This window comes from Hydra viridissima, unplaced genomic scaffold (assembly GCF_058129835.1).
Source record: "Hydra viridissima isolate aposymbiotic clone 2 unplaced genomic scaffold, HvirCarnegie_v1 scaffold_11, whole genome shotgun sequence".
Lineage (NCBI taxonomy): Eukaryota > Metazoa > Cnidaria > Hydrozoa > Anthoathecata > Hydridae > Hydra > Hydra viridissima.
In genome coordinates, this window is record NW_028324310.1 from 4,249,086 (window position 1) to 4,261,171 (window position 12,086).

The 12,086-nt window shown below is 30.3% G+C and overlaps 1 protein-coding gene across 1 annotated transcript; it reads left to right on the forward strand.

Annotated features, from left to right (window-relative positions):
• The first annotated feature begins 5,774 nt into the window (after positions 1 to 5,774).
• Positions 5,775 to 7,185, forward strand: LOC149881792 (uncharacterized). The gene is made up of 4 exons (XM_090067576.1): positions 5,775 to 6,037; positions 6,577 to 6,684; positions 6,784 to 6,918; positions 7,027 to 7,185. The coding sequence occupies exons 1-4, from the start codon at positions 5,971 to 5,973 to the stop codon at positions 7,041 to 7,043; spliced, it is 327 nt and encodes a 108-aa protein (XP_089923702.1). The 5' UTR covers positions 5,775 to 5,970; the 3' UTR covers positions 7,044 to 7,185.
• Positions 7,186 to 12,086: the final 4,901 nt, after the last annotated feature.

Here is a 12,086-nt window from a genome sequence, read left to right on the forward strand (position 1 = left end):
TAAAAGTTCGTATTTTTTTAGCAAAAATAAATATTTAAAATAGTATTTGTTTCTAAATTCATAGAAATTAAACAAAATCCCACTGGGGTTAAAAAAAAAACATCGATTTTTTACAATAAATATTTCTAATGAGATAATAAATTTTTAAACACAAATTAAAAAAATAACAAAAAAGCTATCTTGTTGTTTCTTAACTTTTTTTTGTTGATCTTAGTGCGTATCATTTACAATTTTTTCAAAAACTTCCACATTACAATAATCAACATAAATTCACAAAAACATTATATATTACAAAATGAAGAAAATATTTAAAAAATATTCCTTTATATTGGTTGTAATTGCATGGCTTGAAATAAAACCGGGGGTTAACAAATCATGAGAGAAAGCAAATTTTCTTTATCTTTATTAATAACAGCTTCTTTTCATAAATTTCATTCAGCTTATATTCATAACAACTTTAACTTCAAAATCTACTTTTAATTTGTAACTCTTTAAGCAACAGGTGAAACAATAAAATAATATTTTTTTACCTGGCACAACGTAAGATAATTAAAATCAGTTGTTTTTTTTTTTTTTACTTCTTAAAAAATGCTGAAATGGACGTTTGTGCACTTTTCGACCGCCTAATAACGAAGAAGTCTTCATCTTTTACTAAAGAAGTTGAAGTTGCATAACAGTTGTGACGTCTTGATAAATGCAGCTGTTGATTTTATTTGTTTTTTACACCGAAGATACACAAAATTTTGCCATTGTTTCTATTGACTGTTGAGTTAGCTTTTCGTCTTTGTTTAAAAAACGATTACACCCCCCTCCCCCCACATCTTTTAAATATTATACCTTTTCTCCGCTTTTAGCGGTTGCATAGCAAACGCATTTATTGAACAGTTAGCAATTTACAAGTAGCTTCTAAAATTACTCTTAAAGAAAAATTATATATTAAGTTTATATTTTGCTGTACGCGACATTTTTTAATACGTGTTATAATGTAATGTCGCTGTAATGCTCTTCGTACTGATATGAACGAGGTTATTCAAATTAAAGTTTTATCACTGAAAGGCTGTTGATTAAAACGAATTATTAAAAATGAGAAACTGTCCTTTTTTAAAAAAAAAAATCAGATTTAACATTTTTTCATAATTATAGCGAAAGACTTACAAAATTTGCAAAATTAACTCAAGAACTGATTGTATTTGATACAAATTTGATAAAAATAAATTTAAAAAAATAAGTGCACAATAAAATAATTTGTAAATTCCTTAATAAAAGGAAATAAACTTTGGTCACGAGTTGCTTTGTCAACATTGATATTAATTCTTTAATCTTTAATCATCATAAATTTATTTGTTACAGTTTCTTCTGTTATTAGTTCTGTTATTATCACCTGATAATCCCCTTTCAAGTTTTCAAGCTTCCTCGTTTATATCCGTTTATATTTAAATTTCTCCAAAAAAATCTGAATACTAGTTTTGATTCCATTTTTGTTTCCTCGTTTAATTTCTTCTATTTGTTCCATTTTAACATATACTTGCAAACCACCACCTCTTTAAGTAACAATACGCTTTGTAAACACGATCCTTATATAATAGAGTAAGTAGTGCAAAAAACGAAATAAAAGAAGAGGAATCGTCAAACTCAGGAAATAAAATTTAACGATATCAATTGTTTACAAAAAGCTTGTAGTCTATACAGTTAAAATACCTAATTCAGAGGCACCTACGCTTTTAGAAATGCGCTTTAAAATGTCTGCTCACATTTTTAAGTAATTTTAATTTAACAAATAAATTTAAACCCTAATTTAAGCGAAAAAAGCTGTTTATCATAATTAGACATAATTAATTTAACATAATTGTATTTTTATTCCACTATCAGTTACTAAATCACTAAGCCCTGTTGGTTACACTACATCAATAGGCAGTTGGAAAGCTGTTTTATAATAGGATCAGACAATGTATGTAGATAAATTTGTTTACAAAATTCATGCGATGAACCAGCATTGACACCTTACTTTCTCTTATTTAGTTTTCAGTTTTAATTAAAATGAGAAAGTGAACAAAAGAAGCTGATTGCAGTGGAGAAATCGTGACTCAATTTTGAAGATTGAAGACTGAACCAAATAAAGTTAATAAATTGAACATAATGGTTCAGTTTACTAATTTTATTTGTTTCAGTCTGAAGCATAATAAAGATCAAGGATTTTTTATGACTAAAAATCAAAATAACTTTATAGTTTAACTTAATTTATGATGTAGTGCTTTAATGGGGGAAAGAGTCACATTTAAGGCATGAGAGAAAGAGACACTTGCACAAATTTTTAAATAATCTCCTCGAAGTAAAGAATATCAACTTTTTTATCAACTTTTACTTGTGATATGTGCTCTTGTGCATTACATAAAGATAGTGCATTTATGTATTCTAAAGTTGTAACTTTTGTTCACAATTAAAAATCAACTCTACCCAGACCCACTCAAGAGAATGAACGAAGCCCGAGAAAACTTACTATGGTAAGCCTCTGGAGCTCAGAGATGGCTACAAGGAGCGGAAAGGGAGGCAAATTTTTATTCGCCATCTCTCCCGCAGATTATTTTTTGGGATTTATTTTTTTTTTTTTGGTGGTTTTAATTTGTGATTAAAAAAGGTTTATAAACTGAAAAAATGTCAAAAATGAAAGAATTTTTTAACGTATTTTAAAAAAGTAGTGTTTAGTAATCAACAAAAGTCTTGAAAAAAAAGTTTTTTTCATCATTCATATAGGCGGACCTTCATTCAGCTCATGTCAAAATATCCCCTTCCCCTTTGATGGGTTTGATTCTTCAACTGGAGGAAGAAAATTCTTTTTCAAAAGATCTAGCGATATACTGTCAGTTTTTGCTACAATAAAGATGTATTTACTAAATAATTTTTATTGGATTTGTTGATTTTATGTTTCAACTTTTTTCCACTCACTTTCATCAAATTTCTTGTTTAACATTTTTGATCAATTTTTATCGCAAAAAAATTCGATTTATTTTTTGATAAAAAGAATTGATTGTAGAAGGGTGCATTGATCCGAAAATAAACTTATGTATACTGTTATAGTAGGACAGATTAAATCAATGTAAGTTTTATTGCTGGTATAAAATCAGTTAAACTGATACCTGAATAATTCATCATTTTTCCATCATTTGAATAAAAACATCTGCACAAGGTGTTCATTTTCTATCATTTGAATGTTATAGTGATAAAATATTGTAGTGAAATAATATGAATAAGTATTTGTAAACAATTAATGTAATAAAATCAAAATTTCTTTTTTCGTTTTTATTATTATTATTTATTTATTTGACTTTTTACTTTAGCTTTGCGCGCATTATAAAACTTTTAATTTTCTGAACACGGAAAGCATTCAAAGTCTGTTAAACGTTTAGCGGCGCACAGTGACTCAGGATGATCAAAAAATGGCAAAAACTCAATAAGATTTGATGAAAATTGTAATAAACATATCATATGTGAAAATAAGAGTTTTATGGGGTCAAAGAATTCAAATTTTTTAACAAAATTATTTTTTACGTGCACCTTTGACGCGTACATTGCGTGCATACGCGCGCGTAAGGTTTAGCTGCACGCGTAAAAAATAATTTTAATTAAATTTTTAGATTTTTCAAGCCAATACACAACATCTTGGTACATTAATCTACTTGATGTTTGCATGCCTCTGGCAGAATTGTCATCATTTATTTCAGCTGCTACTATTGGCATTGTTATATCGTCTATATAAACACAGCTTTAGCAATATTAATGGTAACAACTGAAATCAGAGGAAAAAAAAAATTTTTTAGAATAGTATTTAACTTTTTTCACTAAAATATAGTGCAAGGAGGGGATAAATATGTGTCCAAGGGCTAAGTTTTTGGTCATTTAATATTGTTTATCGCTGATGTCAGTATTCACTTTTAAATCAAGAGGGTGCTTTACATTCATATTTAAAGAAAAGGTTTTATCCAAAGTGTCTTTAAAAGTGCCTTTAAAAGTTTATCCAAAGTGTCTTTTTATTTAAAAAAATGTATTTCTTGCAGAGACTAAAAATAGTGCAATGATGTTCAACACCTAATTCTTTTATTTTTTTCTCTTTTGCTTCGCTCTCCAAGGACCACCCATTGTTTATGGGTTTTCCAGAACCAAAGTGGCTTCTTTATTTGGTCATAAGATTTTCTTGAAGCCATTGACATTCTTTTTCTATAAATGAATCATAACTTTTACCACATTGTTTTAGTTTTTTCTTCACTTTTGAAATAAATGTATCTAAAGTAGCCTTTCTTTATTTATGTTCTCTTTGCTAATTTCTTCAGTTTTATTTGATTTCGTTAAGTAAATCCTTCCATGATCCTAATTTTGCACTCCTAATTGCACGTTTATTTGGGATAACAATGACCTAATCTTTTTATTGTTATTGTTTTTGAGAAGTTAAGTTAGTAAAATCATTCATATCAGAAACAATTTTGAGTACTTTAGATAATCTTCACATTGCACTATTTAACATTTTATGTTATTATTTCTTTGACAAATATGTTGTATTTATCGAATTATAAATCATTATTCAAAATTAACAAAAAAATTTTTAACAAATTCTTAAAGTAGCATATGATGACAAAACTATGTTTCTTGAAATTGTATTTGATATACTAAAACAAGTTATGCAAGTAAAAAACTCAAATTTAAGAATTACAAACGTCGATGAGTCAATAAAAACCTTGGAAAACAAGGTTTTTATGGATTCTCTGACGTTTGTATTTCTTTTTTATAACTCCCTACACTGCAGGTGACCGCAGCAATCCCTTTATATTCTAAAAGTAAGGGAGTTATTTAACTGAAAAAAATATATGAAGACTCCACGGGAAGAAACGGCAGGGTCACATTTTGAAAGTTTCTACTTTTTACACTTTCTAGCTTTACTAACCATTTTTTATTTGAATTCAAATCAAATAAACGATTTGATGCATATTTAAAGTTTTTCTAAATTTTCCTAAAACTTCGAAACTTATAAAGGTTTAAAAGTTTAATAATGATTTATCTCAAAATGAAAAAATGTGACCCTGCCGTTTCTTCCCGTGGAGTCTTCATATATGTCCTTGGAACTCGGTGAACCATTTTTTAGCTGATATTTAAAACATATAAGTATGCATATATTCTATATTATTTTAGAAAATTTTTCTTATTTGAACAAAAAAAATCAGGTTGCAATTTTTTTTTCAATATACTTGAAATATATAAAGTTAAAAGATTATCTTAAAAGTAAATATAGATTTTAATTTAGTTTAAAAAGTCTCCATTTTTACTAAATAAAAATCTTTCATTTTTCAGATTTCTTTGAAAATAATATTAAAATTTTTATCTTCTTTTAACCATAAAATATAAAATATAAGTTTTATGAAAAAACTGTTTTTACTTTTTAAATAAATAATCATTGCAACTTATTATTATTAGAAGAAGGGTATTTACAAAAAAGGGTATTTACAAAAAAGTTGTGAGGGGGTTTATTGCCATTTTTTTGTTGTTTTGAGTCACTGTGCGGCGTATTACTCAGTGTTTTAATTTACCGCTCATGTAAACAGCGCCATCACTAATTCTCATGATCTATTGTACTCACTTCTTTTTTACAACGCCACTTTAAAAACGCCAATTATTTGACCACCTCGTTTATCTTACGCTTTGTATTGTCAAGGAATGTTTAGCAAGCTGTAGCAGGTGCAAGTGGGTAAATACTAACATACTCTGCGATTAGGTAGAACAAAAATTTTAAAAAGTAGGCGATTTGTTAATAAATTTAAAGAACACAAATGTAAACAAAATAGTGTATATATAACAAGGTTGTTCTTTTGGTTTGTTATTCTGAAACTAAGCTCATAGCTAAAACTCCAACATTTTAGCCGAGCCACTATCGTCGAAATATCGTCGAAAATATCCTCGAAAATATCTTCAAGAATATCGTCGAAAATGAAATCCTTCATAATCATTGCTCTATGTGCTTTTCTAGTTGGATCAGCTACGACATCGGAAGACGGTAAGTAATAAGACGACGATATTACGTATAACACTTTTCAATGTGTTTAAGAATCGAATTCAGCTGTAAATTAGACGACTAAAATCAAATTAATAACAAATAAAGTGATTGAACACTAATTAAGTTAAAGTAAATAAAAGTAAAAAAACAAATAACAAATACACTTTTCTATAAAAATATATTGTAATATGAAAAATATTAAAAAGTATATACTGGTATAAATATATATAAAACAAATATCATATATCTAAAAGTAACTGATTAATAAATAGCAATGATATAAATCAAATTTGGAAATAAAGTAAATGCGACTTTTTTTTTAAAGGAGCTGTTTTCGTCGTTTTTAATGGTATCAATATTTTGAACTCTCGGTATTTCATGCGCCGTACTTTGTTCGCGGTTTTCAACGGCCTCGTAAAGTGAGCGCGCTTGTTAACTAACAATAGAGCGCGCTCGTAAAGTGAGCGCGCTTGTTAACTAACATTATTTTACTTTTTTTTTTGAACTACTTTCTTATTTTTTTTCAACTCTTTGTTTAGAATGTGTAGATAAAAGTTCTTTCTGTCAATTCTTAACATCACTTGGACAGTGCAAGTATGTTGCTCAGTGGAGAGCACTCTGCAACAGAAGTTGTGGTGTTTGTTCAGGTAAATTTTTATTAAACTTCATAACGTTGTTTATTTCATATAAATAACTTTTTAACCATAATTACTATAGAAAGCTTTAATGTTCAAATATCTTTTCAGTGACATGTTTAAATAGCAACTATATGAACCGTATTGTATGCGGAGACGCTTCAACTACACAGTCTTCTTGCTTTGAAAGAGGTTGTTGCTGGGATTCTACTAACCCAGCTGGACCTTGGTGTTACCAATCAAGAAGTAAAGATTATGATATTATTTTGAAAATATTTAGCTTAATTAAAAGAAGATTTAAGAAAATTCAGCATGAGACACGTGGTAAATATTTCTCTGTATTTCATTCTTTAGGATCGGAGGAGAAATGAAAAAGACAGAAAAATTTTCACCAAAGTTGAGCTGAGTCGTACCAATCAAAATTCAAAAACCGAACTTTGTCGTTTTTTAAAAAAATTATTTGTTATCATTTATACATAGGCGATATTTATTAGCATTACATCATTAACATTACATCATAGAACATAATTTTTTTTCCCTCCAGATTAAGTTAGTTTAATCTGAATGTTTTACTTATTTGAAAAAGAAAAGGGGCTCCATTTGTGTCTCACGCAGGTTAAGAAGTAATTGTAAACATCACAACAATGCCAAATGGAGAAGATCGATGCTTCAAATCCTATTTTTTAAACAGCTTTGACTTAAGTATTTATGCTAATGTAACAACGTAAGATGCATTCTCTGCAATAGCAAAAAAACTTACAACAAGACATTTTGACGGTAAATAAAAAAAATGAATATCATTCAAAAAATGTTGGATTGAGGTATTAGTTCTTCAGAAATGTAATACAAAGTCAGTGTTTGCAATTTGACCAACATAAATAACCTAAATTTAAATGTTCTATTTCAATGTAATGAGCTTGCAATCAAGAGTTTAATAAGAGCTACGGACAATCAAAAGCTTACACTGCCGTGATATGAATTCCCAAATTTGTTTATATGGAAAGTTTAGTGAGCTTCTGTTTATTTTAAAAATATCTTTTTTAAAAAAACCTCGAAGTGCGAGGGGCGACACAACTACATCAGGAGAAAAATAATTATTTTTTTGTAATGTTTTATAGTGACATTTTTTTAACATTTCCTGTTATATGAAGTATTTTGAAATACAAATGTAATAGGTATTTAGCAATAATGATGAATTTTTATGTTTTTAAGGTGTAATTTAGTTGTGTATGTGCATTAAACTAAAATAAAAAATAAAAAAAATAAATGAATATATAGCACGTTCATACTTTTAGGACAATATTATAGATTAGGATTTTATATGTTAATATAAAGATATGTAATCGAGATGAGGGAGCTCTGAGATCATTACAGGAAGACAAATCAGCTATGATGTGTACAGGGCCGTACCGAGCCAATTTTGCGCTTCGGGCAAGAAAAGAAAATTGCGTCCTTCCCCCCCCCCCCCCAAAAAAAAAGGAGAAAATTCAACGAAAAAAATGGTTTATTGATCACAAAATTTAACACATCAAGTTATAAGTAAAATTTGTCATTAAGGTTGCACAAACTTTAGTTCAATGTCACTTTTCTGGGTTTCTTGAGGCAAATTCACTAATGACATCATCAAAATCAATGTTGTTTGCCACTTAATTTTCAATTGAAATTATAGCCTAACTAGACAAACGTTCTTGGCCCATTTTTGATCTCATATAGTTTTTTATGAGTTTAAGTTTACTGAAACTTCTCTCACACGTAGCAACTGTGACTGGTATGGTGATGAAGATGCGAATAGCAATTGCCGTATTGGGATAGGCATCGGTCAAAGAATGTTTATGAGTGAGCTGCAAAATGTCGATTGGGGAAGATTTTTCAAAGTTGTCCATCATTGTGGCAGCTTGATATTTAAAGCTTGCCATTTCTGACTGGAAATCGGAAGAATCTAAATCTGCCTTGTAAATTTAAAATAAATTTGCAGCTTTTTTCTTGAGTTAATCCACTGAACTTTTAGAGAGTGAATGCCCACTGAGGAAGTCAAAATTAGAGGATACAGCAGACAGCCTCAAACCGCCACTCAACTTGTGTAATAATGCTGTCAAACACAAGGTTGCACTGAGATCCGAATTCTGTTTCTGCTGTGAGAAGGTGAGAGTCATCTTCAGCTTCACTTTGCGCTTCCTCTTGATTGGAAAGCCACCATCAATTCTGCTCTGGTTAGCTTTTTCTGTGGCATCTTTGATAATGTTGGCCACCCCAACATCTCGAAGATTCTGAATGGAAGCCTTCAATCCTTTTTTTTTTTTTCAGCAATGTCAATTGAAATGGTTTTTGACTGAAGCAGTTTGTTTTTCCGGTGAATTAGAGAAAGAATTTGACTCCAGAAATCCAACAAACACAAAAAACTGAAATCAATTTCAATGAGAAGTTCTTTTGCACTGCTAACTATGACAGCATTTGTCATGGAATTGTGGATATTAGATTCCAAAACTTGAAGAACGTCCTTGATTTGTCTGTGCAATGGTGTGATTGCTTCTTTTTTGGCAGACCATCTTGTGTCACTGTTTCCCTTTAATGAAATGGTCAACGTTTTCATCAGTTTTTCCCATCTTGACGTGGAGCTTGAAAAAAAGTTAAAGGTGGCTTTAACCTTTCCAAAAAACGTAACCATGAATGGGGAAACCTCAGCAGCATGAACACCAACAAGATTTAAAGTGTGAGCTGCACATGGAACAAATCTTGCTGACTCATTAAGAGAATGGATGTGAGCTTTGACGCCATTGTATTTTCCAGACATATTGGATCCATTATCATAGCCTTGGCCCCGGCAATCGGAAATGTTTAGACCATCCTTCTCCAAATATTCAGTTATCTCTGTTGCAAGACCTTTTCCGGTTTTTTAGTGAGATTCAATGAAGTCCACAAAGCTTTTCTTAATTGTGCAGGTTTCATCACTGATGTGGACATACCTGGTGATCTGAGCCATCTGTTCTTTGTGGGAGGCATCTGGAGTGCAGTCAAACAGAACAGAGTAGTATTTAGCTTCTTTGATGTTAAACAAAATTTCGTTCCTGACTTTCTGCCCAAGTAACTCAATCAGCTCATTTTGAATTCGAGGAGAAAAGTAGGATGTTGTGGTTTTTTTTGCTTTAACGGACGCAATGTGTTCAGCCACTAAAGGATAATAATGGCTAATCAACTCAATTAAGCTCAGAAAAATGCCACTGTTTTGTTGACCGATGTCTTCTGTTGTTCCCCGAAGAGCAAGATTGTTCTTGGCACAGAACAAAGTTGAATAAACAATCACTTTTAAGATATCTCTCCACTTTTTCATCTCTCCGCTGATAATTTTCGCAGATCAGAATCCAGGGTCTTTCCTTCCTTAAGTTTTTTTTCGAGAGCTTTCCAATCAGAATAGCATCTTTGGTGTTCATTGCTGTTTTCATGCTCAGGAATTCTTGGGTTTAGTTTTTGCCAGCACAAAACCCTTTGGAAATTTCTGAGAAATTGTTGGTTTTTGTTGTTGAAAATAACAAACAGCAAAAACAAAATAAAGAATCTTTTTTGTTGCTGTGCTGCAGCCTAGTGCGAACAAACTTTTCACCATTGGGATGAATTTTTTCATACCATTTTGAGTTGAAGTGTCGCATTCTGTTGTCAAAATCACACAGCGTGTTTGGGAAAAACTCTCTTCTGTCTTGCTCTGGCCCATGCTCAATCAAAAAGCATCTTATTTTTTCCGTTATTTTAGGCCATGTTGCTGGATCCCTGTGTTGAAAATTTTCTTCCGAGGCCACTGGAATTTCTGAGATTTCTGAATGAAGTTCATCCTCGTCCATTTCAGCTGGGCCTGAAAGCTGAGAATTTCCATCTTCCCTTGTTGGTTCTGAATCACTTGTGTAAAATTCTTCTTGACTTTGGCTGATGAAAATCTCCTCTTCAATTAATTCCAAATGATGATCTGAACTTAAGTCAATTATAGGATCTGTTGAATTGTCATTAACTTCAATACAAGTATCCTCCGAAATAATTTGTTTTTCCACTGAGTTTGTTACCAACCACTTTTTGAAACAGTTTCGTAGTTTCTCGCCACTTTGTTGGCGCTGTTTTCTTTTCTTCATAAATTCAGCACCAGATAATTTTTTGGTTCAATTCATGATAAAATCATAATGTTATCAAAGGTATGTTAGTGTTAAAGTGCGCTCTTTTGTTCAGTAAATTAGCTTTAGTATTTTAATATAACTAATTGAAAGCTTAATTATAATCGAAAAATTATGTGGCAAATGCGTTTACTTCGTAGGCGATCTGAATTTATATTTGCTTGAATACAACAAAAACAAGGACGTCAGAACTTTTTTTAATATTATGTTTTAAAATGGATTTATTCCAACTATAAATAAACCTACTCGAATTACAAAAAAATACTGCTACTTTAATTGATCAATTTATAATTAATAAAAACATAAAAATTGAAACAGGAATATTTATTAAAGACATATCTGATCATTTTCCGGTTTTTATAACAGCACAAAAATCGTTAAATCAACTTCCTAAAAAAGTAAAAACTAAAAAACGAGTAATTAAAAACGCTTCTCTTGCGACTTTTATTAGCCTTTTATCAACAACAAACTGGGAACCTGTTTTGAAAACAAAAAATACTAATGAAGTTTATGATAAATTTTATCATATATTTGAATGTCACTACAATAAAGCATTCCCAATAACAACTAAATTTATTAAAACAAAAACTCAACAAAATCCCTGGATAACAACCGGAAACATAAAATCTTCGAAAAAAAGCAACGACTGTATGAGAATGAAACAAATTGTAAAAACTATAATCGTCTTTTTGTGACAATTGTAGAGCGCTCAAAAAAGTTTTATTATAGTTGCCAAAAAAACTTTGAACATAATAAAAGATATTGTAGGTAAAAAAGATATGAATATTAGTCGTTTACCAAAAAAGCTAATTATAAATAACCGTGAAATTACTAACGACGCAATAATTGCTAACTCATTTAACCATGCATTTGTTAGCACAGGTCCATACCTAATATCATACCAAATCTCTAATAATAATACAATGGCTAATAATATGCTAACAGAAACAGAATTGCTTGATGCCGTGTACTTACTTAAACCAAATAAAGGTAATGGAGTTGATGATGTAAGCAGTAATGTAGTAATTAAATCAATGCCTTATTTAAAAATTCCGCTTTTGAATATTTTTACGCTCTCTTTAAACCAAGGAATCTTTCCCGACAAACTTAAAGTTGCGAGGGTAATACCTATACTAAATCAGGAGATGAGACTAGTGTCTCCGATTACCAAATCCCCAATAGATCTAGGGGCTCGTTGATAAGTCCAATTATGTCTTCTTCTTGCCCCTGCTGTTTGTATTTATATTATGGTTTACGACT